Source organism: Onychomys torridus, chromosome 5, assembly GCF_903995425.1.
Source record: "Onychomys torridus chromosome 5, mOncTor1.1, whole genome shotgun sequence".
In the NCBI taxonomy this organism is placed as follows: Eukaryota; Metazoa; Chordata; class Mammalia; order Rodentia; family Cricetidae; genus Onychomys; species Onychomys torridus.
The window spans coordinates 9,732,091-9,757,238 of NC_050447.1; the positions used below are offsets into that span (position 1 = coordinate 9,732,091).

At 42.5% G+C, this 25,148-nt stretch overlaps 1 protein-coding gene across 3 annotated transcripts; it reads right to left on the bottom strand.

Moving 5' to 3' along the window:
- Positions 1 to 11,325: 11,325 nt before the first annotated feature.
- Positions 11,326 to 23,024, bottom strand: Znf330 (zinc finger protein 330). 3 transcript variants are annotated; one of them, XM_036189023.1, is made up of 10 exons: positions 22,880 to 23,024; positions 21,729 to 21,857; positions 20,002 to 20,021; positions 19,457 to 19,527; positions 17,943 to 18,022; positions 15,718 to 15,844; positions 15,222 to 15,326; positions 13,795 to 13,841; positions 12,588 to 12,705; positions 11,326 to 12,240 (listed from the first exon to the last, which is right to left on the bottom strand). In XM_036189023.1, exons 2-10 carry the CDS (start codon positions 21,846 to 21,848, stop codon positions 11,972 to 11,974), a joined length of 957 nt encoding a protein of 318 aa, XP_036044916.1. In that variant the 5' UTR covers positions 21,849 to 21,857; positions 22,880 to 23,024; the 3' UTR covers positions 11,326 to 11,971. The 3 variants fall into 3 exon arrangements, with proteins under 3 accessions (XP_036044916.1, XP_036044917.1, XP_036044918.1); XM_036189024.1 differs by lacking the exon at positions 22,880 to 23,024 and adding an exon at positions 22,653 to 22,873; XM_036189025.1 differs by lacking the exons at positions 19,457 to 19,527; positions 22,880 to 23,024 and having other exon boundaries at positions 21,729 to 21,796.
- Between the last annotated feature and the right edge of the window lie 2,124 nt (positions 23,025 to 25,148).

Consider the following 25,148-nt stretch of genomic DNA (forward strand, 5'->3'; position numbering starts at 1 on the left):
TCTCTCTGGCCTAAAAGAAACTAGGACCAGATTCTTCTTCTTCTCCTTCTCCTTCTCCTTCTTCTTCTGAGCAGAAGTTTAGTTAAACAGTATTGTGGGGTTGTGATGTGAAAGTTTACTTCAGATCCTACCTTCCATCTACCATTTGCAGGCCGATGCAGTCAGAACAGAAACCTTGTAAGCTCAAACTGTAGCCTTGTGAACAAGGGGAGGTCAACTGGCTTTTTCTCTTGGTCATTGCCTATTTTTGGTTTGGATGTCTTATTCCAAAGGAAAATAGTCTTCACTAAAGTCCGTATTTCTTCAAAACTAAAATTGGTCTGTATTAAATGTATCTGGGTTGTGATATCCACTCCAGGGGGAACGGCTCAGCAGTGACAAGATTTACTCTCCATTGGCAAGCAACAACCAGACGAAATACACGAAGTAATAGTTTTCAAGGTGGTAAATAATAAAGGAAACACTAATCCCTAAGAGTTGAGCAATAAATAAGCTGAATCATGCAATTACCCCACCAAAGAGTCTTTGCTTTAATAAACTATGCAAGCCAGAGTACATCAAGGGTGAATCCATGTGGAACACAGATGACACCTTGAGGTGGGAGAAAGAAGTGAATCATGGGAAGTCTTAGATCCAGTGAGGCAACTCCACTTGTCAAATAAAAGGTATAATGCTGATACAAAGAACAGGAGGGGTAGACTGGAACGAGAATTTAGTGTAAGGTCTCACCCTCCAAGAGCTATGTGGCATGAAAGATGCATACTGCAGGCAAACACCGGGCAAAGCAGCCCACCACAGCTCTGCTGTAAAGGATAGAAAATATAAACATAAAAATTGTAATGATCTAAAAACATCGGAAAAAGATGAACAAAGGGAAACAGAAGAGGTGGGATAAACTGAAAAATAGAGCCATTATAAATCTAACTACATAATGATTATATTCAAAGTAATTAACTTAAATACCACAAATACAAAATAGATACTTTCCGACTAAATAAAAATATAATGACCAGGGTAGGAGAGATGCCTCAGTGAGTAAAAGTGCTTGCTGCATTTAACACAAGACCAGAGTTTCATTGTTGTGCATCTCCCAGCTACCTATAGTTGAGCTCCAGGGGATCTGACACCTCTTCTGGCCTTTGCAGGCACCTTCATACCTGTATGCCTACTTACATGCAAACACACACACACACACACACACACACACACACACACACACACACACACGCACACACCATATAAATAAATGTCAAAAATTTAACATCCAACTATCACACTGCATGCAAAAAGCTCAGTTTAAATATGGACACACAACAGGTTAACAGTAAAAGACTGGAGCTAGGGATGTTAAATGTGCATGAGGTCCTGGATCAATCCTGAGCACTGAAAAGAAAAAAGGAAAAGATCTTCAAAAGACAATAAACTACATTAAAACTAATCTAGTTTCTATTAATTAAGACTAATAGAAAATGGGATTGGCTATAATAGCAGAGAAAATAAACTTCAAAGCAAAGAATATTACTAAGATGAAGGATTTCATTTTATAATCATCAAGGGCTCAATTAACCATAATACAACAATATTAGTGGATATATACATGTATATATTTTTAGTGGATATCAAATGTTGAGGAGAAAAGCAAGGGCTTTGAAATGTGGAATGATCGGGCTGGTTTTGAAATGTGCCTGGACAGTTTCTTTACATCACCCACCTTCTCAGAAGAGTGGGAAGCACAGATGTTCACAGCAGCTTTGTCTGCATAAGCATACAAGTGGAGGGGAGTTTCGGGGGGACTGTCGTGGTGGCTTTGTGAGTGCACATTTGTCAAAGTTTATCAGCTTGAACATTACATGCATTTCACCTTGTAATTCAAAATAACAAACACTGAGAAAGGGAAAAGAGGAGGGAGGGGTGGGGGAGACAGAGACAGACAGACAGAGAGGTCCGACTGTTCCCATTGATAGCCACCAGAAAGCTGGAGACGGCTTAGGGGGTAATCTATTTACTGCACAAGCGTGAGGCCCTGATTTTGAATCTCCAACATCCACATAAGATCTGGGCATGGTTATACACACCTGTAACCCCAGTGCTGAGGTCTGAAAACGTGTAGGTCCCCAGAACTCGCTGTCTGGCCATCCAGCCAAAGTGGCCAACTCTAGATTCAGTAAGAAGAGGTCTTGTCTCAAAAAAGTAGAGTGGGAAGCAAACAGGAAAAATATTCAGAGTAAGCTTTCAGGATGCACACACGCATGAAGAAAAGAAGTACCTGCACACACGTGCATGTTCATGCATACACCACATATGTGCACACCAAATAATGAAATCCAGTACAAATACAACAACCAAATGGCTGCATGTAGTAAAATAGCAGTTACTGGTGAAAATCACTGATGTTAGCTGTATCATAGCAAGCTGAAATCAGCATCCTGCAATCCATACACACACACACACACACACACACACACACACACACACACACGTGCACACACAAGGGAACGTGAGCTCACAGCAGAGCATTGGTTTAGCTCTTGACGCTTCAGGGTCATGTTTTCTGCCAGGTCAGAGGTTTAACTATGAGATTTGGTATATTGTCCCCAAAAGATCACACACACACCCAAAGATTGGATTTATTTAATAGTTTAAAAAGTTTTGTGTTATTCTGTTTCTGTGGATGAGAGAATTTAGGACAAGAGGTTAATATCTTGAAAGTGACAAACCACACACCCATGATCCCAGCACCTGGAATATGGAGGCAGGTTTCCAAGTTCAAAGTCAGCCATGCGATCTTATCCTTAAAAAAAATTAACAAACCCAGCATTCAACATAATATGTGACCTACAAAATTTTAAAATGTAACTTAGCAAAATACATACAAACACCAGTTATTTCACATAAAATTCTATTGCTCCTTGGAAGTCAGTTTTGAATATGATTAATTCTAAAGGTACTGAGATTTCTCTTTAAATTTCTTTCATAATTCTACACATCTTCAAAAGATCACAAATCTCAATTCTTCAAATGTTATTATACTTCATTTCTGGAAAAGCCAAGAATCATTTTGAACAAATAGAGCTGAATTGAAATGGTAGTATCAACTTGGAATAAAAATGTCTACAAAATACAAATGGCTTCTCAAAAATATTGAGTGATATGAGTATGACTAAGAAGTATGTAGTCCCCACAGGAATCTTTAAAAAGTCTTTATGAGCTTAGGAAACACATTTTAGAGTTCCTTATTTTTATGGTTTGGATGCGAAATAACCCCACAGGCTGCTGAGTTTGAACACTTGGTCCCTGACTGTTGACACTGCTTCCAGAGAAGGAAGGGGCTTAGTGGGAAGAAATGAGTCAGGAGGGGTGGGCCTTAGCTGGAGGAAGTGCATCATGAGGGGTGGGCCTTAGCTGGAGGAAGTGCGTCATGAGGGGTGGGCCTTATCTGGAGGAAGTGCGTCATGAGGGGTGGGCTTTGAGGTGCCGTACCCTTGCTCCCACTGGCCTCTCCCTGCCCGGCACCACAGTCACGGTGAGTAAACAGCCTGTGCACGTGACACCGCAGTTTGGTGTTACACACCCAGATTGGCTGTATCTTCCAACTGTAAACTAAACTAAACCCCGCTTGTCTTACATTGCTGCTGGCCATGTGTTTGGTCACAGTAACCAGGAAAGTAATTAACACACTTTAAAAATGTTTTTCTGGACTGGGCAGATGGCTCAGGGGGTGAAGAGCTCTTGCTGCACTTCCAGAGGACCCATGTTCGGTTCCCAGTACCCATGTCAGGTGGTTCACAATCTCTTGTTAGCTCCAGCTCTAGGGGACATGACACCCTTTTCTGGTCCCCACGGGTGCACACACATATGTGACATCCCTTCACCCAGACACCTAGACATTAATACGAATAATTTTTAAATGTTCCTTTGGTCTCTGTCTAGCTTAGTCTCATGCAGCTCACCCTTCTTTCTATCTCTGGAATGTTACCGAGTTTTCCCGCCTTACCCTAGATCTCATTTGCACCCTCCTGTACTTTTTTGGATTTTTTGCACTTTTCTTAGACATACAGTCAGCCCGGTGTTAGTGACTTCCACCCATGGATGCCCAGTTTCTTTAGGAAGTGCCTTATTAAATGTGCAATCCCAGAGGAGCAAGCTAAGGGAGGAGGAGAGAACAGAAACCTCACTGGTTTGCTTCCCCAAGGTGGCAGAACTTAGGACAAGCTAATCTTTCATTTCACACAATCTCTCCAGGGAGAACACTGGAAACTGCTGGGAAAGCAGAGAAAGAGAAATAGATTTCCTCACTTGCTGTGGTCTACCTACATCATGGGTCACTCCTACAAGGCTTTCATACCTGCCCTCTGTGTTACTCCAAAGTGGACCCTAAGCAAATCCAGCAACATCTCATATTCCAGTGGCAGCTGAAAAGGCCAAAGATGTGTGGTCAGAGATGCTGCAGGTTCATAACTGCAGGAATGAGGGACTGCAGAATCAAGGACCTTGCTGAGGTGGGTCCTCACATTTGTAACACTGCAGCAATGCTCTGGCTCCTGGGCCATGGAAGCTGTGAGCAGTTTGCTTCTACAGCTGCTGTATTCCAGGGGAGAGCCCAGGATCGGGCTGACCTTGGGAGCTAAATCCAGACCAGTGCCTGCTTGAGAATGGGCTCATTGAGCTCCCATGAGGGAAGCACCTGACCACACAGAAAACACACAGCAGATGTCGACTGCTGTTTGTATTGTATTGCCTTATTCTTAAGCTCTACAGGCTTCTGTGGCGTCTTGCTCACCCTTAAACCTTTCATTTGTATTTTCACAATAGGTGTGTGGCACATGCTAGCTGAACCCTTACACTGATTTAAAGTAAAACTGCACCTCTTTGCTACACAAGTTGGATTATGAGTTAGCAATGGCACTTAGCATATTATTTTGCCTTTGCAAAAAAAAAAAAAAAATCTCTTTATCAAAGCCCCCTTATATAAATGTTCATTGTGTTTTTGCTCTAAATCCTCATGAAGAATTTTCAGTATGTCTGATTTATCACTATGCTGTTTCTGATCCCACAAAATATGATTAGAACTTAATATCGTAACTTTCATCCTTTGACTGGTTCTCATTAAGCAATTAAGTAACCAGGTCATCCTGTGCAGCACGGTGCTGGCAGCTGTTTGGTCTATTCACTTTCTGAAATGAGCTAATACATTCTGCAGGAGCAGAGGCTTGTGGGTAAATTATGAAGGTTACCCTCAAATAAATCAATACAATACAATGCAGAAGAAGAGTTTGTCAAACCAAACACAAAAAACACTTATTCATGGACTTCAGAGATAGTGTTTGGATCCTGTATAAGGATACTAACTTAACAGTTTTGTCAAGAGTTGGGCCATGTTAATCCAAACCAGCCAAGTCAGTCACCCAACCCTATGCACATTCATTCAAGGAGGTACTCTACAGCTCAGACCAACCCCAAGCTGCCTGCCTGATGGCTCCCAAGGCTGCTGATTAGGTGCTCCTGATGCCATGACTGAAATCTCCTTCTGCATTATGCCTTTCACAGGCTACATACTTTGGTCATGGCCACCCATGGCTAGTCACAGGCACACTTAGAAAATCCAGGAATCTTCTGGGGCTCTCTGTTCTCTCACTTCTGCCAAGACACTGAGTTCTCAGCTTTCTTTTAATCCCTGGACATAAACAGCTACAAATACTGAGGTGGTAGGCATTGTTTGTAATAAAAAGGGTACTTACTGGGTCCTCTGCCTAAGGTTTCCTGAAGACCCAAAATGCTAAGTATCCAGAACAAAGAGCCAAGATACATAGATATAGACCATCATCTGTGCATCCTTTATATCTCCAAACACCATAAACACCGTGCTCTGCCACCACTCTTGGTGGCACTACTGTGTAGTTGGAGTTTTCCTGCCTGGCCCACAGTCAGGACAAATCTCTCTCACCCGCCAGGCCCATAGACGCTCAGACCCAACCAAGTAAACACACAGAAACTTACATTGTTTACAAACTGTATGGCCGTGGCAGGCTTCTTGTTATCTACTTCTATCTTAAATTAACCCATTTCTATTAATCTATACTTTGCCACATGGCTTGTGGCTTACTGGTGTCTTTACATGTTGCTTGTCATGGCGGCGGCTGGCAATGTCTCTTTTCCTCAGCCTTCACTTCCCAGCCTTCTCCTCTTCCTTGTCCTGCCTACCCTATCCTTCCTGACTGGCTACTGGCCAATCAGCACTTTATTTATTTTAACCAATTAGAGCAACACATTTGACATACAGAACATCCCACAGCATTTCCCCTTTTCTTTTTTTTTAAAGCAAGGTTTTAACTTTTATATAGTAAAATTTCAGATAACAAAACAATTATCAAGCAAGAATTATAGTTACAATATTAAAGAAGATATCCTATCTTATATTTGTGAGTCTAAGGTTTTATATCTAACTATCCTTTATCATAACTGAGAAAATTATAACTATTTAGTCTTCAACCACATCAAAGACCTCAGAAGGATATAATATTACCTGAGAACCGGGAGAAGGATGCAAGCAACTTTCGGGAGTCTTGTAGGGTAGACAGAGACAGCTGGCAGCCTGGATAGTCACCTAATGTTTCTTTGTAAAGTTGGGGCATTTGTCTTCAGCCCACAGGGCTAGTCTCTTGGTCACTTTTTTTTGGTGTCCTGTAGAATGTCTGGCAGTTTCCTCTGAGAAGCAGGAACCTGAAGGACCATTTTGTCAAGCAAAGTTTAGTGATCACCTTTCTATGGGTCCTGCATGTCCAGTTGATCAAGCAGTCCAGGCAAGAACAGTTTCTTGCTCAAATGGCTATTTTTGCCAAGGTGAAGATAAGATATGAAGTGTCTTCAATGCCCATCATCCTCTCTGAAGTAAATCAGTGTTGCCAGGAGCAGATATGTCTCACTGTCCAGAAAGTCTAAAATTTAAAAATATTTTAAATGCCATATTCTGTAGGTCTTTGAAGTGTTTGAAGATTACCTGTCTATCTGAAATATATCTATGTATACCTAGAAAACTTAACATGACTATAAGTTTAACTATCATAGAAGACTAAGTGATCTGTATTTTTTAATTATCCATTACAATCTAAATGAGTTACATAACATAATACCTCAAATGAGAGTAGAAATATATATATATACAGTATATGTATATAATATGTATATATATATATATATATACAGTATAACAAAATTACCTTTGTAATTAAGTTTGTATCAATAGACTAAGATCTATACCAATGTAAGACATTTTAAACAAGTTGTTGTTCTTTAGAAGTAAGTTCCATAATCTACCCTTTCATCCTATTATATCTATATCATATGTCCTTTTTTTTTTTCTTTAAAAGAGATCACATTTATAATCAACCTGATTTAAATAAAAATATTGGTTTTTCTCTGTCCCACATCAGAGGGCTCTTCTGATTTGGGACACAAGAATCTCTTAACCTTTTTTTTTTTTTTTTAGCAATATGTCTGGGTTTAGAGAAGGAGTGAGCCAATTCCATCTCCAAAGCCAGCTTGATAATTTTGGGAAATTGGGCGTAGTTTCTCTTACTACTTCCTGCTGGAGGGGGGTGCTGTATCTTATGGGGACACAAAGAAAATTTTAGGATTATGGAGTAGTCCATGAGGGTGAACCTCTGAGCCAGTTGCCTTGAAACCATTCTGGATGTTGGATCATCTGGGCCATTGTGTCATCGGAGACCTTTCAGGTGGTCTTGGTTGATCAAACCTGATGTATCTTAATCTGGAACAAATCCATAGCCTCTGGCTTTCTGTGGAAACAAAAGCAGAGACTCTTTTCCAAAGCAACATATCCTCATATCCAAATTTTGAAGTCAAGGTACCTTTAAAAATTACATATTTGTTTAACTCAACAGCTTTTATGATCAAATTTGTTTCTGCAGTTAAAAATCCCAAAGACAACATAAACCAGATTCTCTGTGTAATATCCATCTTTGTAAGACTAAAATGCCACTGTGGCTGCTGGCTCCGCCCACCTCAGCTTCCCAAAGTGGAGGTGGTACATTTTACCACAAGCTCTGGGTCTGGAGCCATGTGTATCATCAACTATCAGAAGCAGTTCTATCAAAGCAGTGCCCAGAAACCTTTTTTTTTTTTAACCAGCAAAGGCTAAATCCACCATGCAGCAGAGTAAAGTGCCGCTTATAGACTCCTCATTCCTGCCACGCTGCAGGTCAGACACACACACACCAGGAACCCACCATAGTAGCTCAAACTGGCAGGCTGCCGCTAACTTGAGAGAGACAAGTAGGAAGCTGTTTTTAGCTCCGTTTTAGAATCTTTGTTCTCAAGTGGAAACTCTTGCCAACATGTTGGGCACCATTTGTAGTTGGAGTTTTCCTGCCTGGCCCACAGTCAGGACAAATCTCTCTCACCTGCCAGGCCCATAGACGCTCAGACCCAACCAAGTAAACACACAGAAACTTACATTGTTTACAAACTGTATGGCCGTGGCAGGCTTCTTGTTATCTACTTCTTCTATCTTAAATTAACCCATTTCTGTTAGTCTATACTTTGCCACATGGCTTGTGGCTTACCGGTGTCTTTACATGTTGCTTCTCATGGTGGCAGCTGGCGGTGTCTCTTTTCCTCAGCCTTCACTTCCCAGCCTTCTCCTCTTCCTTGTCTCGCCTACCCTATCCTTCCTGCCTGGCTACTGGCCAATCAGCACTTTATTTATTTTAACCAATCAGAGCAGCACATTTGACATCCAGAACATCCCACAGCACTACTGTTTGTCACCCTTGGCTACAGTGAAGAGGGTATATGAGAAGAGTTCTATAATTTGAATACTGAATTATCTCCCAAAAGCCAGTTCGTCTCTCAGAGTGGTACTATTTGGGATGGTGGAGTCTTTTAAGAGGCACTGCCAAGGGGCTGGAGAGATGGCTCAACTGTTAGGAGCATTAGCTGTTCTTCCAGAGGTCCTGAGTTCAATTCCCAGCAACTACATGGTGCCTCACCACCATCCGTAATGAGATCTGGTGCCCTCTTCTGGCCTGGCCTGCAGGCATACATGCAGACAGAACACTATACATAATAAATAAATCTTAAAAAAAAAAAAAGAGGCACCTCCAGAACAGCCAAAATCATGAGGCAAAATAAGCATTTTCTCTTATAAACTGAGTGTCTCGGGATTTTTGTTACGATGACACAAAAATAACACAGGTGGCGAGTTTTGGGAGCTCCACTCGGTCTTCTACAAATCTAGTAAGACACTGTTTAAATTTAGCCAAGACTCCTCTGTTAGTGATCCCCTTCACTCTTACAGAAACAGGCAGATTGGATATCGATATCCACACAGACTCTACTGTCTAACAGATAGAAAGCCTTGAAAGGGTTTCATATCCTGTCTTGTCTTCCTTGGTAAAATTACTAGAAAACCAATGCAAATAGAGAACCTGAGACTTTATTGGGGTGGTGGATTACTTATTTATCATCGTTACTATGACTTGACAAGAAGCAACTGCAGATTTGCTTTCGTTTCCAAGGTGAAGCACACACTACAATGTTGACAAGGGCCCACCCTCAGCCTTCCACCACTTCACCCTTAATTTTGTCCACTGACACAAAGCGCTCTTCCTCTTGGCTTGCCCATTTATTTGGCCATTCAACTAGTGTGTGCTAACCTTCATAACCCTGCAGGGTATGTCTCCTTGGCTGTTCTCACCTTGACAGTCATTAGACTGTAACCCTGAATTTGGGCAATTGGGCACACCACTGAGCCACTTCTAACACGTCATCCGCACACTGGGCTTACATTTCCTTAGTAGCCAAACTGGCCTACAGAGAGCTTCCTACACTTTGTCATTTGTGCATGTCTCTGCGGCTCTGTTGATGTCCAATGAACCTTCTCATGGAACATGGTTATCTGTGGATATTTCAGCTAACAACTGACCAATGCCAACACACACACACTACACTAAACCTTTTAAATATTTTAATTACGTTTTTGTTTGTATTCGGGGCAGGGGGACAGAGCACATGCCACACACACATGTGGAGGTCAGAGGACAACTTGCAGAAGTCAGCCCTCTCCTTTCACCATGTGGGTCCCAGGGCCTGAATTCAGGGCTTCAGTCTTGGTGGCAAGCATCTTTTCCCAGAGAACCATCTTACCAGCCCTGAAAATATTACATTTTTTTTTTCCCATCCACCTCAGAAAGCCTGCACACCACAAATGGGTTATTGATTTTACCATGCTTATGGAAGCAATCCTAGAGATGAATTTAGACCATCTCCCAAGATCCTAATCATAGTGTTAAATCCTCTAGCAAAACAACTCTATTGTGTAATCTAGGAGCCCTATAGCAGAGGGTCACATCACATTCTGACCCTCTTTAGCAGTGGGTCTGGCATATTCCTCTGGCTCTTCCCAATGCATGCTAATTCTTAAGAGCTCCTGTGTTTTCTCGGGTCTTAAGCCTGTTTTACTTGAGCTCATAGGCTGTGTACTAAAAGGGCTTGCTGCCCGGGAAAGCCTCTGCATCAGGACCGGTCCTCAACAGCACCCACATGCCTCAGTCTCCCCTGTCAGGATTGCTCAGGCTCCCTAACCTTTGTGTGACTCATTCCTTTGGATTGACATGAAAAGCTTTTCTCCTATGAAATCAGAGGTCCTCTGGCTTCCACACGTAGCTCCTATTGCCTTTTCTACCCTCTGCTGTTCTTACAGTTCTCTAAAAACAATGACAGGAATTGTCACCCCAATTTTCTCCAAATATCCACACTTGAGCAGTCCAGTGTGGTCTCCCCTCTACCGTGACTGTGGTTTGCATGGGAAACACCCCCAGGACTCCTGTGTTTGAATTTGGTCCCTGCTGGAGGTGCTATGGGAAGGTTATGGATCCTTCAGGAGGTAGAGCCCCAGTACATCACTATGGACCTGGTTTTCCAGTCCCATCCCACTTCCTGTTCTCTGTTTCCTGCCTGCTGCACGACAAGCTGATCTACATTCCTACCACCATATCTCCCTGCCATGACAGGACTAAATCTTTCTGAAACCATAAGCCAAAATAAACCTTTTCTTCTTGAGTTGCTTTGGTAAGAGTATTTCGGCATGGCAGCAGAAGAGAGGCTGAGGTATCCTAGATCACTGTTAATGCAAGTAGGAACCAGACATCTGTGCCAGGGACCATCAGTTCCCCACTTATCACCAATTGTGTCATGTAATTAATCTCAGATTTTTGTCCCAATATTAGGTCAAAACTTTACCAGTTTATAGAAAAATACTTAAATGCTTTCCAAAGTAAGTTGATAAAACATACCAAAAACTCAGTATCAAAAGTATTCAAGTATAATACTAGCTTTATTTTAAAAATGGGATTCCCTGGGTGAAGCATCAGCAATACTAGTCCTGGCATATGTGTATGAAAGCAGCTAGATTTTTGTCAGTCACTGAGGCATTAACAAGCATTGGTGAGCACATACAGTCTAAGAAAATGAAGATGTCAACCGCTAACACAGACATGACTACTTAAGACAACATGAATAGTCAGTGAAAATCAGAATATAACATGACTATCATTGTATGGGTAGAAATAAAAGGAAGAATATAGTAATTTTACCCGTTACACTTTGTAAAATCAGATACATGAATTTATAAGCAGTGCTTTTAATAAAAACAGCAATTTAATTTCAAATAAATATATTTCCTTTCTTTTCCTTCATCATGTATTTTATATGTAACTAACTGGCAAAACATACCAGGTGACTAAAATCAGTAATAATCCAATCCATGATACTCCATTTGCCTTACCTTTAACTTACTTTTCTTACACTAGAAGTCCAGTATCAGTTCCTATAAACTGCCAGAACCTACTCCTGGGCCTAGTGTGACTAGCCTTTTGGACAAGACCAAGGGAGGGGACGTGTGAGCATCTCATGATTCGGCCTGTTCTTCTCCCAGTGGCAGCAGGAGCTGCTCCTAGTTCTCCTGCTCTTCATAGTGAGCATAACCGCTGGCATAAGTCCTTCCTAAATTCAAACTAGTGAACAGATCTGATGACTCGGCATCCGAGTCCTTCCCCTCTTCTTCCTCCTCTTCCTCCTCTGCTTCTTCATCCTCCTCCTCCTCATCATGGTACCCAGTATCTGCATACTTGTCAGATGACAGGTTCTTCCAGTAAGAGTCATACCCAGAAGCTCCATCTCCCTCTTCACCTCCAGTCTGTCTGCCAAATTTCAAAGAGCGAGCTACAAGAGACAGTCACATACACGTCATCAATTAGTGCCAATGCTCACATACCCCACTGCCATGGGGTACACCATTACACTAGTGCTACTCTTATATGAGAAGGGAAGTATTGTCCTAATGTCCTCAGAAAAGTCTACACAACACAAGCACAAATAACTGAGGCAAACATCAAACCTCAGTGAATATTAGTACATTTCTTTTATCAAACTGAGAAACTGTACCACACATTTCCCAAGTCTATAAAATCTGACTTGCTTATGACAATACAATTATCCTTTCAAACAAAAAGATAAATTACACACACACACACACACACACACACACACACACACACACCAAGCCTTACTTGACATGCTGAGATCCTTTGTTTCCTGAGTTTCATGCCCACATTTTGGGCAAGGAGGCTGTTTCCCTTTTTCTTGCTTAAACACCTTGCTCCTTGTATGTTCGTCACAGAAACAAGCCTATACAGGAGAAGCAGAAAGAAGCCAGTGTTTAATTTAAAAGATATAAGACACCGTTCAATATGACAAGAAAATCTGAACATAGTTTTGTTTGAACAGAGTTAAGAATTGGATGGGGACTAGACACATGCTCTTGATTTCTGATTTGGACTTTTTAAAGGGAAATGGATTTTGCCAGGACTAAACACAAGGCAAACACTTACACAGAGGAGGACATGGAAAGTGGCTTATCTACTTATTCATACTTGAGGTCCTTGATAACAAAATGGTGGGGAGTCTGTTCATCTTGAGGGTACACCACCACCCAACTTAGGAGTAGAAAGAAAACCTCAAGGCCCTAAGTACTGAGGAGAGAAATGCAGAGGGCCGCTGAACACCATGGGATCTCAGCTGACCTCACGAGGGGAACAGGGGTAGTGAGCAGAGACAGACTAGCACAGAAGCTGCACAGGCAGACACTTCACTCTACGGAAAGCCATTGCTCAGCACTCAGCAGAATCGGGAAAGAAGGAAGGCAGGATGCGGACAAGGCTGCAAACAAGAAATGTTTCTGAGAGAAATAAGTTCTCTGGTGATCTCTGTCTGAAAGGAAGGAATGCCAGAGATAGCCTAAAAAGACACTATGGAAATCTTCTCCACCCACTCTTCTAAGCAGGAGCCATGTAATACGTAGCCCCAGGATTCCAGTCACGATGCTCTCTACAAACAGAAGGCTCAAAAAACACTGCACTGGGACGCTGGGGACATGTGGTAGAGGCAACTACTACCAGAAGTGGGTGGCCAATGGGAAGCCACTTAAGTCACTGACTTCTGTGCCACAATCTCAAAACTAAAAGAATTAGCCTGGCTCGGCAGTTTAGGCCAGGAACCACAATACTCGGGGTGGAGGCAGAATTATTGTGAATTCAAGGCCAGCCTGAACCACAGAGCAAGACATAGTGTCAATTAGATAACCAGTTCATTAAATAATTCAAGAAAAGGCTACACCAGCTTTAAGTTCCATATATCTTAGCGCTATAACATGCAGGGCCAGGTGCAAGAGTACAGGGATTCAAATCAAAGTCGGACTGAGACAGCAAGGAGGCACACCTTACAGCGGAGACAGGAGTGCTGGCCAAGTCGGTTGCAGGAGACGCCTGTGAAAGACAAGAGCCATCTTCAAATCGGGCCACTTATTCAGGCCTTGCACATTACTTCTGTTACTTCTGAATCACAGGTGCTCTCTCAATGGCATAAACGCCCAATCAATCAGTTGCTGACCTGCAGGGTTCCAGTACTATAAACACACAAAGCACCCATGCTTCCTCCACAAATAATTTTATTTCTATCTTACACATTCTGCAAAAGTCTAAAAGGGGGGTGGGGGGAGAGACACGCAATATACTTTGAAATACTCTTGTGAAATTTTCTAAGTAAATACTGAATTTTATATACAGTGTGCAGTAAATATCTCAGATCAGCGACTTAGCAACTAAAATCTGTAGATGAGTGACCCCAGAATGAGAACCATACAATGGAAGTGAGTAACTGAAAATGTCTGTCTTTTCCCTAGGGTCGTCAATACCAGGCATCACAGAATAACACTTTACATACACTCTTATTTCAATTAGCCTTTTGAAATTATCTATAAAGATTATAATATTATGAACCCAATCAGTCACTGGTTCTCAACTGGAAAATGCAGAATTGTGGGTACAGGTTAAATACAGACCTCAGATGCCCAATCAAACGTAAGGTGAACTCTCCAGGGAGGAAGCCTGAGTCTCTGCACTGTCAGAAATGCATTAGGAGGGGGCACTTACTGAGGGCACTGAGAAAGGGAGGAAAGGGCTGGGCTTGCTCAGGATATATGATGAAATAAAATGGCCCCGAAAGCGAGTGGCATTATTAGGACATATGGCATTGTTGGAGTAGGTGTGGTCTTGTTGGAGGAAGCATGTCACTGTGGAGGCGGGCTCTGAGGTCTCCTTTATACTCAAACCATGCTGCCCATTGAGACAGACCACTTCTTGTTGCCTATACAAGATGCAGAACTCTCAGCTACCTCTCCAGCACCATGTCTGCCTGAACTCTGCCATGTCCTACCATGATGATAATGGACTGAACTTCTGAACTATAAGCCAGCCCCAAATAAATATTTTCCTTTAAAAGTTGCCGTGATCAGTGTTTCTTCACAGCAATAGAAATCCTAACTAAGACAGTATAGGAACCTAAAAGTGAAAATGTCAGCCGGCAATACATAGGACCAGGAATGCTATAAGAATATCAGTGTCTGATGAAGGCCGAGAAATGAACTGCTCAGTCAATATACCACCATCATCCCCATAGAAAATTTTAGAGCTAACGTTTGGGACTTTTTTTCTATAAACAAAATACACACACACACACACACACACACACACACACACACACACATTAGAAAGTAGCATAAAAGAACTTACTCCTTTTTAAATAACTATTTACACATTTACACTATTCAGAATCCCCGGTCCAGAAAAGCTAACAAAACAACTTACATTTAAATGTCTCTGCTTCTAAAACTTGGCAGCTGGCTTGATGCTCAAACTGATCATCTTCACAAAGAAAATTATGGCAAAATGAACAGCTGAATATTCTGCCTCCTGTGAGAGTAAATACTCAAAATGTAATATCACAAACTTAATAACTTTAAAAATTTCTTACCCATATAATTTTTCAAAGATAGCAACTAATTTCAGTATATCAAAGTATATCAAATTTGCACAGCAAGAGCTAAAATGAAGCTGGTGACGGACTTCAAAATGAACATTAACTATGGCCTCTACTATCTCCTTCCCACTTACAGAACATCACAGGCTAAGAGAGGCTGCCTGTCCTCCCCCAAACTCCTCTCTACTAGCACTTCCGAATACTGTTGGTACAATTATATCAATTATATCCGTGTAAGATTTGAAAGAATCTATATGGAGAAAGATCACACACAAGCTAGCATTTACTCGTAACCAGGTTTAATGTTTGCACCTAATCACTTACCATGGTCCCATACCCCTCGCTCACATTCCACACATTCCGCATCAGTGAGTGGGCAGGTACAGGCATGAGTGCTAAGACACTTCCTCCCGTGGCAAACCCAAGCTTCGCAGAAGTCACATATTGCACCCTGCAACAAAGAAACAAGGGCTCTAGAGCAGCTACCACAGGGCCACTGCAAACACTAAGCAAAGGAACAAAGGCCAGAAGCTAGGAGGAAGGATTCGGAGCTGTAACTGTAGAAAACCTAACAAGTATCTCTCCTGCATCAGACAGCATTCTAGCAGGAAAGAAGGAAATCTCAACTAGGTAATCCAGACTTTAAATCAGAGAACTCTTTCCCCAGCCCCCACACATACCTGAGGGGCAAAGAAGTGGTTACCAGCACAGAAAGAAAGAACAGGCAAAAGACTCAGGCCTGAAGGAACAACGCTGTCCCAGAGAAAACCCCAGACCAGGGAAATTACTATCAACAGTATACATAAAACCAGTATTACTTTCCTCATGGAAAAGTAATCTGGACATGAAGCATAAATGACACTGTAGAATGTAGCAAAACTCACAGCTCATATTTAATATCTCTTTTCATGAAAAATGAAAGTACATCAAATAATCTATTTCTATTTATGGTACTAACATTCCTTCTAAAATCTTATCTAGTAAAGATAATGTATAACTAATAGGTACTTTTTGTCAATTTCAATGTTTGAAACAGATTATCCTTAAGTTCTTTTGAAACTTATTTAACCAAAAGCTTGAATGTTGGTAGGGGTCTGACAACTGGGAATTTATTTGGTGAAGCCTGTTAGAAAGGTACAATGGCACCTTCAGTTAGGTGACCTCTCTGCTGTGGATATCCTCTGTGTAAATAAAATCTGATTGGCCAGTGGCCAGGCAGGAAGTGTAGGTGGGACAAGAGAGAAGAGAATTCTGGGAATAGGAAGGCTGAGGGGAGAGACACAGACAGCCACCACCATGACGAGGAAGATGTAAGGTAATGGTAAGCCACGAGCCACGTGGCAAAGTATAGATTAATAGAAATGGGTTAATTTAAGACAGAAGAAGTTGATAACAAGAAGCCTGCCATGGCCATACAGTTTGTAAACAATGTAAGTTTCTGTGTGTTTACTTGGTTGATTCTGAGCATCTATGGGCCTGGCAGGTGAAAGAGATTTGTCCTGACTGTGGGCCAGGCAGGAAAACTCTAACTACACCTCTCAAATGACAAAGAAAGCGCTGTCATTAGGGAAATGAGCTTCACCCCTCCTGGCTAGCTCTCACAGAACTGGAAGGTGCTGTCACTCCGCTAGAGGAGGGTAAGATGGATGATTAATCTTACCCAGATGCAAATCTTCTAAGCTACAACAGTGACAGTCTTGGCACGACATGGCCACTGGTGCAATCATGGCATGAGTGTTATGGGAGTAACCAACTATTCCTACTTGTATTTAAAACCCTTCTCACTGCCTAATACCTGGCACTATTACCAGGATCAAAAGTTACCTGAAGCTACATAGATCATAGGTCACACCACTATTATTCTGCTAAATGGACACAGAATTAAAATAACTCTTAATGACTTATTGCTATATACATACATAGATCAGTGTGTCTTTCAAACTTCATCAAAGAAGCTTCTGTTCTTGCAATAAATGGTAATTAACACAAGGACCAAAAACTGGTCAACATGCAGAGACTGTGGAGTATAGAAATGACATAAGCCAACCTCCAAGGCTCAGGGATCTCTAACAAACATAGGATTTATGAGCCAGAGATGGTAGAAGACTATAAGGAAACAAAAGTGTACCCCAGACACAATAGGGTAGTCACACACAGAAAAATCACAACTTTGGACAGCATGTACAAAACCTGTGCAAGCTCAAAGCCAGCAAGAGCCTGCACAGAGGTGAGAGATGAGCACAAAGAGAAGCAACTGGTATTTGATAGCTTCTGGGAGAGGAAGAGTCAATTTTCTTGGTAGGCCGAGCATGCTCCAGGGTAGGCCTTACACCTGAAAGTATTTGGGCAACATGAATTGGACTCCATGAGTTAATAAAAAATAACACAAAATTGGATGGATAGATCTGGGAAGTGGTGGAGGCCAATATAATGGAAATATATTGTATGAAATTCTCAAGGAATTAATAACATTTTTAAATCACATTAAGATACTGGTTAAATGGCTTTATGTTGGAAACCCACTACTCTAGACATGACAAGCAGCTTACCACCATAGCAAGGCCAGTACTGTAGACACCAGCATGCTTGATGACACAGTCTGAAGACTTCATCATGCACTTGGTTTTTCCTGGTGAAAAAAAAAAAAATATGTGCACTATTAGCTCTACAAATTAGTACATACAAGAAAGTGTTCACTAATTCCTCTTTGATCTAGCCTAAGAGCCTCTGGAAATAATATTTTAAAAAATTAAAAAATGAAACCAGTTTATTTTCCCACTTGAATAAAAAGGCACATGGGTATATATCTCATTACCTGAATCAGATGATCTGAGACTAGGAATGTATTAATCTATAAAAGCTGTTATATAATAATTTATATGCAATATGCTAATTCATACTTGTAATGAAATCAGAAGTTGCAGGTTATGCACTATAATCCAATGATCATTTTGACAGTTTCAAATCTTATGAACTTCAAGTGAATCAAAACATTGTAAAAAGCACACTTTAAAATGAATTTTATATTCCTAAATCAAATTCCTAAATAGAAACTGGCTTGGACTTACCAGTTATTTCTTGCCACAGACTATCAAAAGGCACACCAAATGATTATAACTCTAATTGTTGCACTTGAAGTTTATCCATATATAAAAATCACAACATCCTGAAAGATGCTTATCTACAAATTACTAACCCCAACCCTGCCAAGAAATCTGTTCATCAGACATTATGTCAAGATTAGTGACCACATATTAACTGCCCATCAGACTACAGAAGGGAACACGAGACAAACAGAAGATGCTCGGTTGCCGGTATCTTGTTTCCTGAGAAGCAAAGTTAGGTAACAGGAACTGGAGAGAAAGAGAAACTGGACACGGGGCAGCAGCTACCAACTGATCCGTGACATATGAGTCTGCAACAGAAAATGCATCTGAACAGAGTTCTATCTACAAAGTCCAAGCCTAGAGACACTGACAACGCAGGGCTTGCCCTTTGCCCTTCCACAAACGTTTTCTCAGCCTGCATTCACTTGATTTAGTACAAAAGAGGCAGGTGAGTGTTTGATCTACAGGTTCTTTCCACTGACTGCAGAACTCAACCAATGACCTCTTGAGAAACTAGAACTATACTAGAAATATTCCATATGTAACCCTAATCACCAACCTGCTGCTCTGCGAAAGTATGTATAAATGGACACCCCCAAACTGCTCTATTTAAAGCAGTCTAAGTAAGGAGGGCATGTGTTCAAGAAGAACACTGAGGGTAAACCTGAGGAAAGGTGACTAGGCTCCCTAAGGCAAGTGGTTAGGAACACATAGTAGATGTCCCCCAGATGAGAGGTAATCTGGCAAAGACCACAACACTCTCAATGTAAGTGTTTTCTGATCATACGTGTTAGCATACTAAGAGTCTGCGAAGATCACTGAGGAAACACCAATCCTTCTCTAAGAAAGACCATTTAGTTTTATTTTGAATTATTTTAGGGAAATAGCTCCACCTATACTTGACAACTGCCAGATAAACATTTGATAAAAACATGCCTTCATAGTTGTATACTTACCACACTGTGCACATATTGGTAACTTCTGAACAGAATTACAAAAATAGCAAAATGCTCTATTCTTCTGCCGCCTTGTCATGTAAAACAAAAATTTTAAATAGGGTCAATTTCAGACAAAGGAGAGACTATTTTATTGCTGTGCTGGTTAGTGTTGGTCAAGTCCACACAAACTAGAGTATCTGAGAAGAGGGAGCATCAGCTGAGGAAGTGCCTCCATTAGTCTGGCCTGTGGGCATGTCTGTGCAGCCTTGTCTCAAGTGCTAACTGATGGAGGAGGACCCACCGCAGGCAGTGCCAGCCCGGGCAGGTAGTCCTGGGCAGCACAAGAAAGGTGGCTGAACTCGAGTGTGGAGGCAAGCCAGAAAGCAGCATTCCTCCACCGTCTGCAACAGCTCCAGCCCCAAGGGTCCTGCCTTAAGCTCCTGCCCTGCTTCCCTCAGTGCTGGATGACGAAATAAACCCTTTCCTCCCCAAGTGTTATATCACAACAAGAAGCACACAAAGACAGTTTCACACAGAAAGAAAAAGAAATAAAGAAAATTTACCTCTGACACTTGTCACATTCCTGTAAAATTTAAAAGATAGCATTAATTTTCTGCTGGCTGAAAATGGAAAATTTACTTACATTATACAGACTATTTTCTTTCCCACATTAAAATGTAACTGATTCTACACCCCAATTCCAGCTCCAGCCATGTGTGCAAGCTCTTGTACTCAGGCCACTAGCAAAGGTAAACAAACAAGTTACACTGTGATCCACAATGGCAGAAGCCATGTTACAAAAGTTCAACATCCTGGGTTAGCGTTTGGTTGTCTTAAAGAAACCAAATCCTGGATAGAAAACACAAACAAGTCCTTGCTCAATTTCCTGTTTTAATTAAAAACATCCTATTTGTCTACACTGGGTGGACACTAGAAATACAGAAGGACAATGTAATAAAGATCACAAACTATCTACATTGAAATGGGGCCACCATGCCCCTAGCCTGGTCTACTCTTCAGGGTCAGGTCACTACCGGTCTTTCCCCAAATCCGCTCTAGACTCTTCTCCATTCCTTCATTTACGCTAATACTTTCCCTTTTCTCTCTTCCTGCTGAGCACTGTAGTAAAGAACAGTTTTCTCTGTAAGCTGCACTCCCTCCCACACACGCAGTTTTACTTAATCCGAAGTGGTAGTAAAGAAAGACACAGCACAGGACTGGAACGCTACTGAAATACTTCGCGAGGTCTACTCTCATACATGCACTTGCATATGCTAGTCACGTAGTTCTGTCTGCTTAGCACCCCTCTTTTCTGAAAAGAACCTGACATTCACAATACAGTTCCCACTGTCACATCTGTACCGTGAAACCTGACCCTGTACACCATAAATATCAGTCCTGGGACAGACAAAAAAAAAGGGGGGGGGGACTCAAACCCAACCTCTGAGAAGTCTTTCTTCCTGTGACCTCCACAAAGTGATAAATGCACACTAAAGAAACAAAGAAGGTAAACAAATAAAGGACAGCCATCCTCGGAGGTGCAGGAGCTAAAGAAGGGGAAGCAGAGAATGCAGGACCCAGCTGGCCCTCGCTCTCTTACACCCTTTCTTGTTCCCACTACTTGGAGCTACTGCTCCAGGGAACTCCTTGTCCCTACGGCTAAACTGTGTCTCTGTCATTTATAAACAAGTCCCATGGACACTAGAGAATTCAGACTTGTAAAAGAGGCACTCGATCAGCCATTAATGTTGCACCAGAGTCCATGCAGGGTATGTATTCTGATGAATAATAAACATTTGCTAAATTAAATATTTAATTTTGAAAATAAAGCATTTCAAACAGTCATACATTCTTCAGGACCAACCTGCTCAGCATGGGCAAAGTTAGTTAGGAAAACGGGATATGTCTAGAAATCAGGGTGCTCAAGCAGGAGATCAATGAGTGAAGAACGCTAAGAGAAAATGATGAAAACCCAATGAAAAGAATAAGGTGAGTTGAAGAATACAGAAGAGCTGGAACCTCTCTCTCTCTGTTCCTATTATCCACTCTCCTTCAATATCTATTATCAACAGTATATGAGGTAATAGGCCACGCTTCATAAATAATATGCAATCTAACAACAACAACAACAAATCACTGTTACTCAGTAAAAACAGTGACCAGGCCTCTAACATGTGGCACAAGTAGAGAGCGCATGCGCACACTGCAGATGGTCACTTTCTCAGATTTTAATACGGTGCTACCCAGCTGTGCCTTTCACCCACCAGCCGCTGTCTGAAGCAGCTCTTACCATGGAAGCATTGCACGGGTGCTTTGCTAAGTCCACAGCACTTCTCGACGCTCTGAGCTGTTTCTCCCGCTCGCGGCGGTTCTCGGCCTTCTTCCGCGCACCGGTCTTCTTTTTCGGCATTTTCCCTTTCTAAACAAGAAAACAGACTCAGTGTTTATACTCTCCTTAAATCGGAAACTCACCTCCGTCACTTTGACAGTCACACATGTCCCAAGCCGTTAGACAACACTACACACACACACACACACACACACACACACACACACACTACCCCGCCAAAGCTTCTAAATTAGGACCCCTCTGCACTACCAAACAACTTTACAACAGCACAGGCACCGAAAGAACTCACCCTAAAGCCAGTGTTTTTTTTACTCTAAAGTGAACTATTCTGCTCTTCATTCAAAAATAAAAGATAAAAATGCAGCACTAATAGAAAACGGCTAAACACTCATTCTGTGCCAAACTGAAATCAGCATTCTGAGAGAGAGAACCACACCCCTACTGCAGCCACCCACACGGCATTGGACGGTACACTCTTGATGAGATAGTATCTAAATAAAAATCCAGCAAGCCAAGCACTAACTGCAGAGCAACCCATTTTCTCTGGTTGCTTTCCCTGCGTGTCGCTCCTGCCTAGGAGCAGCTATTTTAACAGGCCAGATGCCTCGGAGTTTGGTTCCCATACACACATCACACCTTACAAAACTGGTTTCCAGCACTCAGAAAAACTACAGTGTAGAAAACCAGGCTTCTGTTTCCTTATTCCAAAGCCCGATCCTTTGGGCAGTCCTAAGAGCTAAATAGTGGTTAATCATCGTGGCCAAGCCACGGGACTTCTGTCAGTATTTAAACTTAAAGTCTGGAGCGTGGGGCTCCAGAGAGACCACGGGTGACCCATTCTCGACCCACTAAGACATCTCAGACCTAATTTTTTTCTCGAACTTGTTTCTGACAACGACGTGGAAATTCTCTCGGCTCACGCTTGGACTCCAGTGACAGGAGAGCCGCACTGGGTGGCGGGGCTCTGGGAGGCCCGGAGGCGGGGGCGCGGGAGACCCACGCGGCTCGCGACCCGCCACCCGCCCGCGGGTCCCCACGCTCGGGGTCCCCGCCCACCACGTCGCTCAGCCTCGCGGGGACGCGCCGCTCACCGCAGCGGTCGAGGACGCAGAGGCGAGTCCGACCCGCGGGCCAGAACTCGGGGAGATCGCTCCGAGATTCCTGGAGGCAGACAGAGAACGTTTCCGACCGCGGAAGCCGGGCCGGATGTCCGTCCGCGTCAGAGCACCCAGGCTGTACACGTCACCGGAAGAATGCGGCATGCCACGCCCACTTCTGTTTGCTCCGCCCTGATCTCGCCTCCTCCCGCGGGAGGCGGGGAGTGGGAGAGCTCGGCTTTGCCTTCCCGGAATTGGATTTGCGAGAAAGGGAGTAGGCTAAGGGGGATTGAGAAGGACAGTAGAGGTCAGAGAGCGCAGGGTCTCAAGCCGTGTGGTATCTGATTATTCTGATTTTATTATTTTACTCTGAGGAATTGAAAAGTCCAAAAGGAAGATAAAGATGAACTCACAAAAAATTTTGAAAGAGAAAAATGAATTCGCTAGCAATTTTTTCGGATCCTTTTGGAATCCTTCCCACTATGTGACCCTAACAAGCCTCCCATGTCACATCTTTCTCTTTATTGTTTTCCAAGCCTCAGAATGAATGGAAGCCTGGCCTTGAACCCATGACCCTCATGCCTCTGCCTCTCAGTGCTGGGGTTATTGGCATGCGCACCAGAGACTGTGTTTTATTGGTTATCTCACAATCCCGACATTCTGAGTTCTGAGCTGCTCTTGGTTTCGCTCTGTTGTGTGGATTCTGTTCAATTGTGAGCAAATCCACGTTCTCGGCTCTGTGGCTGAAATCTGACTACACTTTCCCACAAGACTGCCTGCTTTAAATAACATGAAAGGATACGTGGAGCTTTCTCTCTTCACTTACCCCTGGGGAGGAGGTCCTTGGCGTTGCTTCCAGTACCACACTAATTATCACTTACTGTCTGTCACCCTCTATACTTGAGTGTGGCTATTTTATACTCACTCATAATTCTGCCCTTACCTTTATTCTCGTTCCAGTGGAGGACTTGTCATTTTTGTTTCTTGATTTCTTCATCCCCATCTGCTATCACCTTTGCTACACTCCACAAAGTCACTTGAATGACCACACATTGAGACTAATCTCCAAAGAGAGCTGCTTCATTACTAAAATCCAAATTCCAATGCCTTAGCTTACGAGCCTCCTAACATTGCCAATTCCCTCCCAAAATTTTTCTTGCTACTGGGAATTTCAAATCTTTCTGTTCTCTACTCTCTTTCACCATCCTGTTTTCTTCAGGTTTTTTTTTTTCTTTTGAGTCCCACTAACTAAAACACAGTCCCATCACGCTAGTCACAATTTTTCCCCTAATCCTAGTAATTAAACAATGTACCTTTTCCTTCCTACATTGAGTTTCTGAGGGGTTTTGTTTGTTTGTTTGTTTTTGCGGGGGAAGGAGCTAGCACATAAACAGGTGTATGTCATTAAACTCACACCTTTCAGGATTGCCCCTCTGTCCTATTTTTTTCTAATCAATTCTGTCATTCTCATTTCCCACAATAATCAACAGCCTTCCTTTTCTCAACCTTGCACCACTTATCAGTTTCAGCAGAAATCACCATCTTCTCTTTGTATAAAATGAGGACATGACCACTCCAAGAAATGGCTAAGGAGAAGGTTTTTATTGTCAACATGAGGGAGAGTACAGCCAGAGGCATCTGGAAGAGTCCAGAGCAGGGAGAGAAAGTAGTAGACTAGACATGGCCAAGAGACTGAACCAGGCCATGAGAAGAGAGAGACACATGGAGAGGGAGAGCGGGGAGAGAGAGAGAGAGAGGAGACAGAACCAAGGGAACAAGGAGAACTTAGCCAAGAGAGTGTGTGGCCGAAATGGCAGGCTTATACAGGAATGAGAAGCTAGAGAGGGTGGCCAAAACGGCAGGGTTATACAAGAACCTCGAAGCTGGGGGAAGGGAAGCTCATGAGCTGGAGAAGTTTAAGGTGGGGTTGAGGTCAAAAGAGCTGAGTGGAGCCACAGGTGCTGGTGAGCTGGCCAGCATGCTAGCAGGCACCACAGCCTGCCTTTTGTCCTGAGTTTCTTTGGAACCTGATACTCTTTCACAAACAGAAAATGTCTACAACAGCTGGTCTGTGTCACGTTTTTGTTCCTTGCATTCTGGTCACTTTGTGTGCCCTTCACAATTTAACACATGAAGAAACTCACAGGGAGGTAATATGCAACTTGGCCCCAAATTATATAGCTATGCCTTGAGTGGTCATCTAGTATAGCAGGAATCCTTGTGTGCTCTTGGGCTGGGAACAAAGTTCAGTGGTTGAATGCTT